This window comes from Zootoca vivipara, chromosome 8 (assembly GCF_965207765.1).
Source record: "Zootoca vivipara chromosome 8, rZooViv2.hap1.1, whole genome shotgun sequence".
NCBI classification, from domain to species: Eukaryota; Metazoa; Chordata; class Lepidosauria; order Squamata; family Lacertidae; genus Zootoca; species Zootoca vivipara.
In genome coordinates, this window is record NC_142591.1 from 81,241,047 (window position 1) to 81,257,506 (window position 16,460).

The 16,460-nt window shown below is 47.5% G+C and overlaps 1 protein-coding gene across 1 annotated transcript; it reads left to right on the plus strand.

Moving 5' to 3' along the window:
- The first annotated feature begins 8,669 nt into the window (after positions 1-8,669).
- Positions 8,670-14,652, plus strand: LOC118089674 (mas-related G protein-coupled receptor member H-like). Its single transcript, XM_035124443.2, has 2 exons — positions 8,670-9,359; positions 14,317-14,652. The coding sequence occupies exons 1-2, from the start codon at positions 8,706-8,708 to the stop codon at positions 14,650-14,652; spliced, it is 990 nt and encodes a 329-aa protein (XP_034980334.1). The 5' UTR covers positions 8,670-8,705.
- Positions 14,653-16,460: the final 1,808 nt, after the last annotated feature.

Genomic DNA, 16,460 nt, shown 5'->3' on the forward strand with positions numbered 1-16,460 from the left:
GAATACCATCACTTTTATTTAGTTTATACAATGACATTCTAGTTTCTACTAAGCAAATGTCCATAACTGCAGGCCAAATTATTTTGACTTAGAATCATAGAAGCATAGAATTGTAGAGGTGGAAGGGACCATGAATCATAGAATCATAGTGTTGGAAGAGACCACAAGGGCCATCCAGTCCAACCCCCTGCCCAGCAGGAAACACCATCAAAGCATTCCTGGCATATGGCTATCAAGCCTCCTCTTAAAGACCTCCAAAGAAGGAGACTCCACCACAATCCTTGGCAGCAAATTCCACTGTCGAACAGCTCTTACAATCAGAAAGTTCTTCCTAATGTTTAGGAAGTCTAAGCCCTTCAAAGTCCTTTAGTCCAAGTCAGGCATCCCCAAACTGCGGCCCTCCAGATGTTTTGGCCTACAACTCCCATGATCCCTAGCTAACAGGCCCAGTGGTCGGGGAAGATGGGAATTGTAGTCCAAAACATCTGGAGGGCCGAAGTTTGGGGATGCCTGGTCCAAGCCCTTCAAAGCCACCATTCTACATTTGGAGTGGGGAGAGGGACCTGAAAAATGAAAACCCTGGAACATGAAGAAGTTTCCCGTGCCCACCCACTTCTGTATTGCAACCTTGCAAAAGGTTCCTTCTTGGATAGATACTTAAGGGTGGGGAGTTCCATATTTTGAGCTCATCAACAGAGAATGAGCAGAGCTCTTTATTGAAGTAGGAGGGCTTTAGTCAGTTGCGGTTGATAGATTTGGAGAGGAAGAGATAATTGCCACTAACTTACAAAGCAGTAAGGGCAGAAGGTGTGGTGGGGGACGCATTATGTAGAATCAGGTTAAGGCATTTGTTGTGGAAGTGGGAAGGTCTAGAAATCCCATGAATTCAACTGGGAGGGAGGAATCCAAATATTTGAGTGATTGGTTCAGGCAGATGAGTTTTGGATAGCCGACCCTCCTATCCTCTACATCCCATTGATTCTGCTTCTACATGACAGTAACTCTTATTTTAGGGGAACTGGGGTCTGGCAAACCTGCCCGCCCCCAACTGAGCAGGTGCAAACAGGGTTCCTCCAGTTTCCAGTGATGCTACTGCTATAGGACATGTCAGGCTTTGGGAGAGTGACTTCTTCCCTCCCTTTGGCCATGGAAAATGAGTCTCTTACCATTTAAAGAGATTTTAATGATCACAGCTCAAGAATAAAGAATCCTTCTCAGAGGAAAGGTGCTCCCAATTAAGGTTCCCACCCACTTCCCCCTTAGTCACTACCGCTGCATATAACCTGATCTCACAACCACAGTGGTTTTTTTGTATAGTCACCTTATCTGCTCCACTATTCCACTTTTTGTTCACCTTGCTGTTCAACCCCCCCCCCCGTTTCTTCCCAACTTTTGTCTTCAGAACTATGCCCCTCTGCAAACCGCTGTTCCAAATCTATGCTTCTCCACTGCTTTTGGGCAGCTTCAGGAACCTGGTGAGGAGCAGAGGGAGGGGGAGGCTCCCACCATTCCTCATTAGAGCTGTACACCTGGTTTCTGATAGAACATTGCCTTGTACAGTCAATGAAGGAGGGAGATCTTCCCAACCCTCCAGGATGCCTTTAAAAAGTGTGTGTGTGTGTGTGTGTGTGTGTGTGTGTGTGTTGTTTTTTATATATAAAAATGCTTCTTACATTTCTGTAAACTCCTTTGAGATTTTCTACCATCAAGCAGTATATAAATATTATGAAATAAAAAATAGATACATCTGCATGTATGTCTGAGTTTCTTGTGTACCCATGACCATGCTAACCAGCTAAAGCAGGCACCCCCAAACTTCAGCCCGTCAGATGTTTTGGACTACAATTCCCATCAACCCTGACCACTGGTCCTGTTACCTAGGGATCATGGGAGTTGTAGGCCAAAACATCTGGAGGGCCTCAGTTCGGGATGCCTGAGCTAGAGGATAGCAAAATGAAGACGAAACATGAAGACAAGACTCAGTAAAAATAGTTCCCTGATTGCATTGCAGAGTGTTGTCTTGTTCCTCATACCCTGCAATTTGCTAACCCACTTTTCTCAATAATGCCCTTCTGTGACATCAACCTCCTCCTATATTCACAATATTGATAACCATTGGAAAGTATATTCTAGTCACATGATGTGGGCAGAATTCTTAAAAGGTGAAGTGGGTGAAGCCCTAAACTTCATACAGGGAACTTGAGGACATACCTGGTTTTATTCCCATTGGGTTGTATTCATTTCTGCAAGCCTTCCAACCATCTACTTATTCCAGTGCTGAGTGCTGCATTTGCTGCCTCCCACTCACCATATCTGAAGATTGCTGATCAGCATTTTCTCACAGGTACGTGGGCTTCTCAAGCTGATGTACTGTATTTTTCTGTGTATAAGAAGCCCCCATGTATATTTTGGGGGGCTCCGGTTTAAGAAAATGGGTGGGGGGGAGATGTATTTGTGTAGAAGACGAGCCCCAGTTTTGAACATTATTTTAGAGTTTAAAAAAACATAGTCTTATACATAGAAAAGTATGGTAGTTTATTCACAAAAGCAGGAGGTGAACCATAGCTGAGTGGAAGAGATGTACATGGTTTGCAGCCAGGAAGACCCTGGTTGAATCCCTGGAGTCTTGGGATATCAGCATGGGAGCCAAATCCGGTGCAAGTAGGAAATACTGGGCTATGCAGACTAACCATCTGCCTCATTAGGTTTCTACACTACCAATACAATGTAATAAATAATCTGCAGTTTATGATCTCATCTCTTCTAGCACACACCTGTACTTTAGACCAAATTAAGCTCTAATTAACAGGAGAACCTCTGCTTCTTTATGATGGCAGAGGAGGGTTTTCAGCAGGCAGAGAGCCCTAAATGGCCTCGGTCCAGTATACACTGAGGTCCAGCACCGAGGGCCTTCTGGCGGTTCCCTCATTTCGAGAAGCCAAGTTGCAGGGAACTAGGCAGAGGGCCTTCTCGGTGGTGGCGCCTGCCCTGTGGAACGCCCTCCCAACAGATGTCAAAAAGGAAAACAACTACCAGACTTTTAGAAGACATCTGAAGGCAACCCTGTTGAGGGAGGCTTTTAATGTTTAATAGATTACTGTGTTCTATTTTTCTGTTGGAAGCCGCCCAGAGTGGCTGGGGAGACCCAGCCAGATGGGTGAGGTATAAATAAATTATTATTATTATTATTATTATTATTATTATTATTATTATTATTATTATTATTATTATTTTGAACTCAGTACCTTCCTGCCTCCCGCATCCATGCCAGAGGGAGAGCCAGGTACCGAGATGAACTGCGAGTGAAGCCAGTCGCCCCCCCCCTGTCCCTGGGGGGAATTTGCAAGGATACTTTCCCTCAATCATCCTCATTTTTCCTTCACCAACAATCCCCCACTGTCATGGGAGCTGCCTCCATTAAGGCAGACCAGTACTGAAAGACAATACTGGGCTAGATGAACCAATGACACCTGTTAACTAGTCATAGGAGCCAACTACGTCCTTAATAAAATTTCAAGCCCCCCCCCCCAAGTTGATGGGCACTGCTATTCAAACAGCGTGTGTGCACAGCATCATGTGATTGAATACACAGGGCAGGGCTTACCTGGGCCCCCCAATATTTTATTCAACATGGCACCCCGGTAACCAGTTCACCCCAAGAGCCTGAACCTGTGCCTGTCTGCAAGAATAAAATGACCACATACTTATGCCACTGAGCAATGACTTCCCTCCTGCCCTTGGCAATGAAGAACTTTGAATTTGAGTTGTTCACTTACCTGTGGCAAACTCTGGATCAGGTATTATGAATCAGAGAAACCAAGAGACAAAGAAACTCTATGCTGGAATAGATTGCAATCAGATAATTTGCAGAAACCAGAGAAACTCCGAAGTCCCAAGGGAATTTTGGTGTCTCAAGCTTACTGCAAAATGTGCAGGAACTCACACAAAACTCTTCATCTGTACTTAAACAGCTTGCCAGTATCATGCAATGAGGAAAATGATTGCCAGTGGATTATCAATATTGTCACCACCAAATTTAGGAGGAGATTATTCCCCTATTAGAATAGGTGGAAGAAAAGAAGGTTTCCAAGTGGTGAAGGAGGGTAAAATCAACTGACTATTTCAGGAGAAAAATAAAAAAATTCCTTCAGTAGCACCTTAAAGACCAACTAAGTTTTTATTTTGGTATGAGCTTTCGTGTGCATGCACACTTCTTCAGATACAGTGAAATGGAAGTTTCCAGGCACTTATGTAGAGAAGGGGTGGGGATGGGGATGGGGGATCACTCAGAAGGGTGGTGGAAATGGGTGATTGACTGACTGATAGCTGTTGATGACCGCAAACGACTGCAAATGGTTTTGCATGAAAAAGCAAGGGTTGAGATGGCTGAAGATCGCTTATCATGTATAATGAGATAAGAACCCGATATCTCTGTTCAAACCAGGTCCCTCCATGGTTTTGAGCTTGGTGATAAGTTGCAATTCAGCAACTTCTCTTTCCAGTCTATTTCTGAAATTCTTTTGTAGTAAGACAGCTACTTTGAGATCTTGTATAGAATGTCCTGGGAGATTGAAGTGTTCTCCTACTGGTTTTTCTGTCTTCTGGTTCCTGATGTCAGATTTATGTCCATTTATCCTTTGGCGTAGGGTTTGGCCTGTTTGTCCAATATAGAGAGCTGAAGGGCACTGTTGGCATTTGATGGCATACACAATGTTAGAGGATGAGCAATTAAATAGTCCTGAGATGGTATGTTGGATGTTGTTGGGGCCAGTAATGGTGTTGTCTGGGTGTATGTGGCAGCAAAGTTGGCATCTGGGTTTATTGCAGGCTCTGGTACCAGTGTCCATGTTAAGTCTGGTGGTTGTATTATTGTGGGTGAGGAGTTGTTTAAGATTGGGTGGCTGTCTGTAGGCAATGAAAGGTCTTCCTCCCAGACTTAACATGGACACTGGTACCAGAGCCTGCAATAAACCCAGATGCCAACTTTGCTGCCACATACACCCAGACAACACCATTACTGGCCCCAACAACATCCAACATACCATCTCAGGACTATTTAATTGCTCATCCTCTAACATTGTGTATGCCATCAAATGCCAACAGTGCCCTTCAGCTCTCTATATTGGACAAACAGGCCAAACCCTACGCCAAAGGATAAATGGACATAAATCTGACATCAGGAACCAGAAGACAGAAAAACCAGTAGGAGAACACTTCAATCTCCCAGGACATTCTATACAAGATCTCAAAGTAGCTGTCTTACTACAAAAGAATTTCAGAAATAGACTGGAAAGAGAAGTTGCTGAATTGCAACTTATCACCAAGCTCAAAACCATGGAGGGACCTGGTTTGAACAGAGATATCGGGTTCTTATCTCATTATACATGATAAGCGATCTTCAGCCATCTCAACCCTTGCTTTTTCATGCAAAACCATTTGCAGTCGTTTGCGGTCATCAACAGCTATCAGTCAGTCAATCACCCATTTCCACCACCCTTCTGAGTGATCCCCCCTCCCCATCCCCACCCCTCCCCACCCCTTCTCTACATAAGTGCCTGGAAACTTCCATTTCACTGTATCTGAAGAAGTGTGCATGCACACGAAAGCTCATACCAAAATAAAAACTTAGTTGGTCTTTAAGGTGCTACTGAAGGAATTTTTTTATTTTACTTCGATCCAGACCAACACGGCTACCTACCTGTATTTCAGGAGAGATGCAGTGGTTGAACAGAATCATAAAAAGGCTTCTAAATTTCAATTCTTAACTGGGTTAAAATAATAATGGATATGGAAAAGAGCACAAAACACATTCTAGGTTATAGCAAATGTAAGATGTCCCATCAAGACCATTTAAAAATAAAATGAAACAAAGAAACAAAGAACAAACTTTGTTTCCTAGCTGAAAGTGTTTGTTGGATTTGAAACAAAGTTACTACTGTTGCTTCTACTAGTTTCAGAATACTTTTTTGTTTTTGTTCAGGCACAATTCTGAATTGCAGCAGAAGAATATTGACATAACAAGGGAGTTTTCTCAGGAGGATTTTTTCCGATAATTTCAGAGAAATGATATTCAGGAACATGGGGTGAGGGGAGAACCTGAACTCGCAGTCATTTTTCACGAAAACAACAACACCCACTTTGTTTCTAGTACTTCTTCACCTCTGTCTCTCATATCTACATGTCCAAGCAAAATAGATTTGATGATAGACCATAACTGTCTGACATTTAACTGCAGACATCATGTGCCAAGGCTATGTTCATGTATTGCGATACCTCAGAGGGTCGTCGTGGCTACCCTAGAGTAACTCCGCTTGAGTCCATCTCAACCCTTGCTTTTTCATGCAAAACCATTTGCAGTCGTTTGCGGTCATCAACAGCTATCAGTCAGTCAATCACCCATTTCCACCACCCTTCTGAGTGATCCCCCCTCCCCATCCCCACCCCTCCCCACCCCTTCTCTACATAAGTGCCTGGAAACTTCCATTTCACTGTATCTGAAGAAGTGTGCATGCACACGAAAGCTCATACCAAAATAAAAACTTAGTTGGTCTTTAAGGTGCTACTGAAGGAATTTTTTTTATCACACACACACACACACACACACACACACACCCCTGCCTCACAGATTTATGGTGCTGGAGGAGACTCTTGAGAGTGCCATGGACTGCAAGAAGATCAGCTGGGCTTTCTTTCCCCGGGTGTTCTGGAAATCTGTGTGGGGAGCAAAGTGCTTCTCAGTGCTTAAAACTTACTTGCAGGCTTTTGAACTGTAATGGAGCCTTTCAAAGCACTTTTGTATATTTTACAAATGGAGCTGTTAGTGTGCACGATCACAATCCTCTAAAGACTATATATTGACAACCCAAGGATAATGTTTTTCTCTTGTCACATGACACTGGCAAACAGATTAAGCATAAATGAAGGCAAATGGGCACATTCCTGTACATCTCATCATGAGCTTTTAAATGCATTGAATGTTTCCCCAAGACTTGGGAGTTGCATTGGTGTCTGCAAATCTTCTGGTTCTTTATTCCAGTACAGGATTATCTATTTCTGGTTCTCTCTCTCTATCACAATATCTGATCCAACGTTAGTCACAGGTAAGCAAAAAGCTCATGGTAGAAATTCTTTGCTTGCAAGAGCAGAAAGAGGAGTAATTACTGTGGCAGAATTAAGCTATTATTATTATTATTATTATTATTATTATTATTATTATTATTATTAAACATGCACAGCTTCGATCCCTGGGGTTAAAAGGTCAAAAGATTACACAGCTGTGAAAGATTCTGTATGAGGTTTTAGGAACAGAAAAGTATAGGAAGCTGCCTTCTAAAATTCAGTCCATTTATTTATTTACACCCCACCTTTCCTCCAAGGTGTTCAAGGTGGCATACATTATTCATCTTGCTCTTCTTTTTATCCTCACAACAAACCTGTGAGATAGGTCAGGCTGAAGGACTCTGACTGGTCTGAGGTTACCCAGTGAGTTTTATGTCTGTGTGGGAATTTGAAAACTGCTCTCCGAGATCTTACTCCAAAAACTTCAAAAGGGAGCATCCCAGAATGAATAGGCAGAGACTGTGTGTTCACTCATGTACATCTAAATGGCTCCACAAGTTCTCCAGATGGCTGTGTGGAGGTCACAGACAGGATCTGCTTTGACAAATATGCTCTCCCTCCTATGCACTTACTGAATGCACGATGGATGAAGAGGGGGCTAATATAAGGCATATGTTCAAGTATATCATTTATTTCTCCCTCACTGAAGCAATTCTGTTTCAATTACCTGGGTCCGTTTTCTCTTGCTTATCTCAGTAAACCAGTTTCACCACTTTTTTCCATCTTGTTCTGTGTTCCCCATTTCTGTTTTGCCTTCTCCAGTAGGACAGGGACTGTGCTGAGCCTGATGTTGTACTAGATCAAACACTGAGAATCTCCAAACCCATGGAGAAATTTAGTCCAAGCCAGGTTATTAATTTGGCCAGTGAAACCGCAAAGGAACAACCAGGAGCCATGGAGCAAGCTCCCCGTTGTTCATTGGCAAGTGGACATGGCTCCAATGCATGACCCAAACATCTTTGAACCTCTATAAAACAGGGGTGGGGAACCTCCAGCCGATGGGCCAAATATGGCCTGTCAACCTTCTGCATTCATGCCATGAACCCAGTTTGTGTGAGGAAGAAAAGTAGAGCTTGACCAAATTGGGCTTAACTAACCATGCCTGCAAAGGCTCCTTGTGTAACTTCTGAAGCACCTGACAACCACTTATGATGTCAGGTGATTGACAGGAGGACAAACACCACCCCATCCCTTGTGCTCTGCAGAGACAGAGATGGGAGAGAAATCATTTCAGTAGCCATGTGGCAGTATAGATTTCAGCTGGAATAAAAATGTCCTAATCTTCTGTGTCCTTCCGGGAGGGGGGGTGCTATAGGGCAGGAGGCTCCCACCACTCCTCCTCATCCAGCCAGTCCCTGATAATAGGTTTGTTACTGAAGACACAGCTTGAACTGGAGATGAAACAGATGAGCCATTTCACCTTAAAAATTAACTCTCATATTAGGAATTAACTCACAAAGACAAGGAAGAGTAGGCTGAAAAACTTTGGCTTCATCTTTATTCATTAGCAAAAACTAATCCCACCCTCTCCACCCCCAGCAGACATATCTACACAAGAAGAAACTCAACAGCGACGACTGAGTACAATGCCCAGTTTCAGCCCAATGGCCCTGTCTCCTGTCGATGCTGAAGGCGGCCATTATGGAGAAGACAATGCAACTTGGTTCCCCAACAATGGGAGTTATGATTATCCAGAAAGTATTTCATATCTTGACATAGAAGGAAAGGTTTTGTCTATACTCACAATTTTAATTTGCATTTTGGGGCTTTTAGGGAATGGGACTGTCGTCTGGCTGCTTAGCTTCTGCATTAAGAGGAACCATTTCACCATTTACATCCTGAACCTCTCTGTTGCTGACTTGGGTGTAGTCACAGCTAACTTGTTTATAGAAATCATTTGGTTTGCAACAGGAATATATGATGGACCTGTGTATCTTTTTCTTGAAAATGTATTTCAAGTAATGTACAGTGCTAGTCAATATCTACTGACAGCCATCAGCATTGACAGGTGCGTGTCAGTCCTCTTCCCAATTTGGCATCGATGCCACCGGCCAGCAAATTTGTCCACCACTTTGTGTTCTGTAATATGGGTACTTTCAAGCCTTCTTGGTGGAATTAACTTCACCCTCTACCTGACTGAAAAGGTGAACAATTATACCATGAGACATTACCATTATGTTGTGAACGGCATCCTTTGCCTCCTGCTCATGACTATCTCAACTCTAATTCTGTGCTTCAAGGTCTCTGAAATATACTCGGAGTCGAGAGTGAATTTCATGCTCTTTATTCAGCTCATAGTCATCAAGGAGGAGAAGAGAAGACGAGTGGCTCTTTTCCCAAAACCATCTGCTTATATACATTATTTACACAATGGGCCTTGCGTGATTGGCTACTTCAGGGCTACACCTGTGGGCCAATTATATTGTGGATTGACTTCTGCCTGCAGCCTGATTGGCTGCTCCTACAGGCCAATCAGGTAGCAGATTCACTTCTGCCAGCCGCCTGATTGGCTGCTCCAGCAGGCCAATCAGGTTGCGGATTCACTTCCACCTGGAGTTGGATTGGGTAGCTCCCGCTGATTCTGAATCCTATTGTTCTAGGATTCAGCTCAGTACATAACACCCCTCCCCTCTAAGTTCCAGTCTTGCCCGGGAAGTTGCATTCGTAGTCCCCAAGGTCTGCTGGCCGCCTCCGTGTGCGTTGTGGCCTGGGGTGTTCCTTGGTCAGGGGTTCTGGTTCTGGCTCGTGTTCCGAGGCTGCTGGCTGTGCCGGGGCTGTCTGGTCTGGCGCCACTGAACCACCAGGTTGTAGCTCTGGTTCCGGTGTCCTTCCAGCCTCGGGGCGCCCCTCTGTGCCTACTGCTTCTGCTTCCCCTGCCCACCCCTCTCGCTCTACAGGCCTCACTGCCCTGCTGTCCCCTTGGGACCCCTCTGTCCCGCTCTCCTCCCGGGTTCCTCCTGGGAATCGTCGCCGTAGCTGGTCGCAGTGGCGGCGCCAACATTGCCCCCCTTCCGTTAGTACCTCGTACGACACGGGACCGGTCACCTTGGTGACTGTGGCGGGTACCCATGCTGGGCCTGCCCCAAAATTCTTTGCATACACTGGGTCCTGGGCCACAAATGTCCGGGGGTTCCTGCCTTTCCCCACCACTACCTCATCCTGAGCTCTGTCGGGGTGAAGTCGGTCCAGTCTAGTTGCAAGGCGCCGGCCCATTAGTAATTCAGCTGGGCTCCGGCCCGTCGTTGTGCTTGGGGTGCTGTGCTGTGCTAGAAGAAATGCGGCAAGGCGGTATTCCCAGTCCCCTTGTGTCATGCGGCGGAGGCTGTCCTTGGTGGTCCGCACCATGCGCTCCGCTTGGCCATTGGTGGCAGGGTGGAATGGTGCTGAGCGGATGTGGCGGATGGCGTTCTGCGCTGTGAAGGTCTGGAACTCCTCTGACGTGAATGCGGTTCCATTGTCCGAGACGAGGGTGTCAGGGAGCCCGTGGGTCGCAAACAGCTTACGTAGTACCCGGATGGCTGCCGCCGTAGAAGTGCATGGTACCAGTGCGACCTCCAGCCATTTGGTGTAGGAATCCACCACTATGAAGAATGTTTTTCCCTGGAAGGGGCCAGCGAAGTCCACGTGCAAGCGTGACCATGGATGTCGGGCGGACTCCCAGGGCTGGACTGGGGCCCTAGGGGGATCCGGGCGGGATTCTTGGCAGGTCTGGCAGTGTTGGACCCAGGCCTCTATCTCTCTGTCAATCCCCGGCCACCACACATAACTCCTGGCAAGGGCCTTCATCCTCACTACCCCTGGGTGTGTCTCGTGTAGGGCTGTGAGGACCCTTTTGCGGAGGGGCTGGGGAACAACAACCCTGCTTCCCCATAACAGGCACCCCTTGTGGGCCGACAGTTCATGTTTGCGGTTTGTGTAGCCAGCGAATTCTGGCCCGGGGCTGCTGCTGGGCCATCCTCGCCACACCCAGTCCAGGACCCGGGAGATGACCCTATCTTTTGTGGAATGGTGCGCAACTTCTTGTGCCTGAATGGGTCGGTCGGGAAGCAGCTCCAGGGTCATAACCTCTTGCGCAGGCGCTGGGTCGGGGCCTGTTTCTGGTAGTGGTAGCCTGCTGAGGGCGTCTGCGTGGCCCATCGCCTTCCCAGGGCGGTGGATTAGTGCATACTGGTAGCCGGCAAGGAAAATTGACCACCTGAGGACACGTGGAGACAACACTTGGGGGGTCTGCTTCTCAGGGGCAAACAGGCCAAGCAACGGCTTGTGGTCAGTCACTATGGTAAAGGGCCGCCCGTACAAGAAATCATGGAATTTTTTTACGCCCTTCACGATTGCCAGACCCTCCTTGTCAATCTGTGAGTAGTTTCGTTCGGCTGCAGCAAGCGTCTGGGAGAAGTATGCCACCGGCACCTCTCTTCCATCCGGGAGTTGGTGTCCCAGGACAGCGCCGATGCCATAGGGAGAGGCGTCGCATGCCAGCACCACTGGCAGCCTCTCGTCGAAGTGTGCTAAGACCGAGTTCGAGACGAGCAAGTCCTTGACTGCCTGGAATGCGGCCCTTTGTCGCTGGCCCCACACCCAAGGGGCCCTTTTATCTAGGAGTCTGTGTAGGGGCTCTGCTACCGCTGCCTTATGGGGAAGGAAGGCATGGTAAAAGTTCAATAGTCCCAAGAATGACTGAAGTTCGGGCTTGCTCTTGGGCGCTGGGGCCTCACAAATGGCCCGTACCTTGTCACCGGTTGGATGGACCCCTTCTGCGTCCACCTTAAATCCCAGAAAGTCCACCTGCGGCACTCCCAGTAAACACTTTTCCCGCTTCACCTTGAGGCCCGCCGTCTGGAAACGGTGCAGGACGGAGCGGAGGCGGTCCTCAAATTCCTCTGGTGTGGGCCCGGCGATCAGTACATCATCGAAGAAGGGGGTGACGCCAGGAATCCCTTTAAGGAGAGAGTCCATTAGATTCTGGAATATGCCTGGTGCCACGCTAACGCCAAATTGCAGCCGCTTTACTCTGAATGCCCCTCTGTGCGTCACAATCGTCTGGGCCTCTGCTGTGGCTTCGTCCACAGGCAACTGTTGATACGCTTGGGCCAAGTCCAGTTTGCCAAAGATTTTTGACCCAGCCAGGGTGGCGAGGACATGGCTGACCACTGGCACTGGGTATGCATGGGCCGTGAGAGCCTTGTTTATGGTGCATTTGTAGTCTGCACAGATGCGGACCGAACCGTTAGGCTTGACGGGTGTGACAATTGGAGTCTCCCAGGGGGCGTTGGGCACCGGCTCCAGCACTCCTTGCTCCACGAGCCGGTCCAATTCCTCGTCTATGCGGGGTTTCAGGGCGAACGGGACCCGGCGGGCCTTGTGCCTGATGGGTCGTACAGCGGGGTCTAGCTGTAGGGCAATGGGGGGTCCTGTATATCGTCCCAATGCCCCATCGAAAACCCCTGGAAACTCTTTGCATATGGCGTCCACGTCCACTTGTAAGCTAGTGCGGTTCACCCCGGTAACGGCTAGCCCCAGAGGTCCAAACCATGCCAGTCCCAGTAAGCTAACGTAGGGGCCCTTAACTACCAGCAAGTCCAATTGTTGCTTTCGCCCTCGATATTGCACCCTGAAGGTTCCCACCCCCATAGTAGGGACCTTACGTTTCTGGAAGTCCCGGAGGGTGAATGGGGCCGGCCTTAGTTTGGGACCCCCATTAGGGCACAGTTCCCTTAATGTTCGGGCTGAGATTATGGATAGAGTTGAACCCGTGTCCAGCTCCATGCGGCATGGGGCTCCCTCTATCTGTACCTCTATATAAATTTTCTCTGTGCTGGGATGGGGCAACTGGAATACCTGATAGTCTGTGATCTCCGTCGAGTTGCCTTGGTGCATGGTGCCGTGTGGCCTGGGGCTCCTGGGTCGGTCATCTGATGCTTGTCGACGTGTGAGTCGAGCCCGACACACCCGGGCGATGTGTCCTAATTTTCTGCACTGCCTGCACTCTGCGTTGCGGAAACGACAGGTCCTCCTCTCGTGGTTCTCCCCGCAGCTTGCACAGTTCCCTCCTTCTCGTCGAGGCTGCTGTGGTGTGTGTGCTGCTTGAGTGCGCCGCTGTACTCTGTGTACTTCCTCCCTGTCAGATTCGGATTCGTCGGTGAGGTCTTCGTGGTAGACCCTCGGTTGGGATGGCGGGGCCGGTCGTGCCTCTTGCGTTGACCTCTCGGCGGCTTCGGTTGCCAGGGCTTCCTCCAGAGCAATCTGGAACGTGAGGTCTTTTTTGGCGTAGAGGCGTCGTTGCAACATCTCGTCCCTCAGGCCACCGACGAGGCGGTCACGAAGCATGTTCTCCAATTCTGAGAAGTTGCATAACCGGGCGGCTTGGCGGAGGGAGGTCACAAACCCAGTTATGGTTTCCCCCGGGGCTTGCCGCTTTGCGTAGAAGGCATTTCGGCAAGCTACCACCGAGGGCTGTGGTGAGAAGTGCTCCTTCAGCCGTTCCATTATTGTTTTGTAAGAGACGGTAGCGACATCTCTAGGTGCAAGGAGAGCCCGGGCGATTTCAAACGTCTCCTCTCCACAGACGCTGAAGAATGTCGCCCTCTTCATGGCATCGTTGGTGACTTCTTTCGCTTGCAGGAGGAAGTTGAAACGGGCGGCGTACCCTTCCCAGTCTCCTGATGCTGGTTTGAATGGCGAGAAGCTGCTGTCGGTTGCCATTCTGGGTTCCTTGGGTCCTGGAGCTGAAGCCTGGATGCACGGTGCGATGCAGCGGTGCAGCAGGTGGCGGTGCTGCGGTGCAGTGCGTGGTGGCGGTCAGCTCAGCAGGATCCCACCTTCGTCGCCAGTGAAATATACTCGGAGTCGAGAGTGAATTTCATGCTCTTTATTCAGCTCATAGTCATCAAGGAGGAGAAGAGAAGACGAGTGGCTCTTTTCCCAAAACCATCTGCTTATATACATTATTTACACAATGGGCCTTGCGTGATTGGCTACTTCAGGGCTACACCTGTGGGCCAATTATATTGTGGATTGACTTCTGCCTGCAGCCTGATTGGCTGCTCCTACAGGCCAATCAGGTAGCAGATTCACTTCTGCCAGCCGCCTGATTGGCTGCTCCAGCAGGCCAATCAGGTTGCGGATTCACTTCCACCTGGAGTTGGATTGGGTAGCTCCCGCTGATTCTGAATCCTATTGTTCTAGGATTCAGCTCAGTACATAACAGTCTCCTTCAAATCACAACAGCGAAGGCAGGGGAAAGCTCTAATAGCCATCTTGCTTGCTCTTCTTTGCTTCATCATTTTTTCATTTCCACTGAATGCCCATTACATAAGCCTTTATGTTTCTGGTTCAGCCTCTACCTTTTCTTCAAATTATGTCTACTTATTTTCCTGCCTGAACAGCAGTGTTAACCCTTTGATCTATTTCCTGCTTGGGAGACAGAAGAGAGGCAGACCCAGGAAGAGTATGAAAGCTATCCTACAGAATGTTTTCAAGGAGGAGGAAAGCTCAACAGGGGAAGCGGAGACCTCTGTTGAAACGAGGTGCTGATGATCCCAAAATACCATTACTTTTATCTAGTTTATGCTATGGCATTCTAGATTCTACTAAGCAAATGTCCATAACTTCAGGTTGCATTTCCTGTAGCCTATTTAATTTGTATTCAATATTCACATCTCGCTTGAGCTTATACAGATGAGTTTGCAGTGTTTTCCCGTGACTGAAGACAGTTTCTATTTGGCACAAACTCCACTAGTATGGCCAAAATCGTTTTGACTTGGAATCATAGAATCACAGAATTGTAGAGGTGGAAGGGACCCTAAGGGTCATTTAGTTCAATCCCTGCAAAGCCACCATATGCCTTCTGAAGCCCACTTTTTTTTGGGGGGGGTAACCTGAAAAATGAAAACCCTGGAACATGAAGAAGTTTCCCGTGCCCACCTACTTCTGTATTGCAACCTTGCAAAAGGTTCCGTCTTGGATAGATACTTAAGGGTGGGGAGTTCCATGTTTTGAGCTCATCAACAGGGAATGAGCAGAGCTCTTTAATGAAGTAGGTGGGCTTTAGTCAGTTGCGGTTGGTAGATTTGGAGAGGAAGTAACAATTGCCACTAACTTACAAAGCAGTAAGGGCAGAAGTGTGTGTGGTGGGGGGAGGGAGGCATTAAAATTAAGGTTAAGGCATTCCTGCTGCAGGTGGGAAGGTCTAGAAATCCCATGAATTAAACTGGGGGGAGGGGCGAATCCAAATACAGTGGTATCTCGGGTAAAGAACTTAATTCGTTCTGGAGGTCTGTTCTTAACCTGAAACTGTTCTTGTGTATCGGAGTGCAGAATCAACAATACGGTTTATTCCCCTCACCCCCAAATAGTAGATACAGTGGTACCTCTGATTAAGAACTTAATTCATTCCGGAGGTCTGTTCTTAACCTGAAACCATTCTAAACCTGAGGTGCCACTTTAGCTAATGGGGCCTCCCGCTGCGCCGCAGCCACACGATTTCTGTTCTCATCCTGAAGCACAGTTCTTAAGCCGAGGTACTATTTCTGGGTTAGCGGAGTCTGTAACCTGAAGTGTCTGTAACCTGAAGTGTCTGTAACCCGAGGTACCACTGTTGTGAGTGGTGGAAGAAGTGATTTCTTCAGGCAGCTGAGTTTTGGAAAGAGGACATGTAGGAGATGTGCAGAGAATGTGAACTGAGTTGTAACAGAGGAGTCATAGAGGAATGGAATGACATTTGCCTTACTGCTCAAGGGGAAGAAACTTGGCAGACTAAATATCATGAGCAATGTACAGGGGAGAATCCAAAATAAATAAAAAGCCCACCCTCCTATCCTTTACATCCCATTGATACTGCTGCTACTGGGCAGTACATCTTCGTCTTAGGGGAACTGGGGTGTGGAAAACCTGCCCACACTGATCAGGGGGATACAAGGTTCCTCCAGTTTCCAGTGATGCTACTGCTATATGACATCACCATGAACAGTAAATGAAGGAAGGAGATCTTCCCAACTCTTCAGGATGCCTTTAAAAATTGTATGGTTTTTTGTTTTAATGATGCCTCTTACATTTCTGTAAACTGCTTTGAGATTTTCTACCATCAAGCAGTGTATGAATATTATGAAATAATAAATAAATACATTAGCATGTATATCTTTGAGTTTGTTGTGTGCATATGACCATGTTAACCAGCTGTTGTTGTGTTTAGTTGTTTAGTCATGTCTGACTCTTCGTGACCCCATGGACCAGAGCACGCCAGACACTCCTGTCTTCCACTGCCTCCCACAGCTTGGTCAAGCTCATATTCGTAGCTTCCAGAAGACTGTCCAACCATCTCGTCCTCTGTCGTCCCCTTCTCC

What these genes read in the sequence shown, in the direction of transcription:
- LOC118089674 (XM_035124443.2), top strand. Translation starts at nt 8,706, where the DNA reads ATGCCCAGTTTCAGCCCAATGGCCCTGTCTCCTGTCGATGCTGAAGGC. An exon ending in CTCTAATTCTGTGCTTCAAG is followed by an intron (nt 9,360 to 14,316) that starts GTCTCTGAAATA and finishes GATTCAGCTCAG; the next exon opens with TACATAACAGTCTCCTTCAA.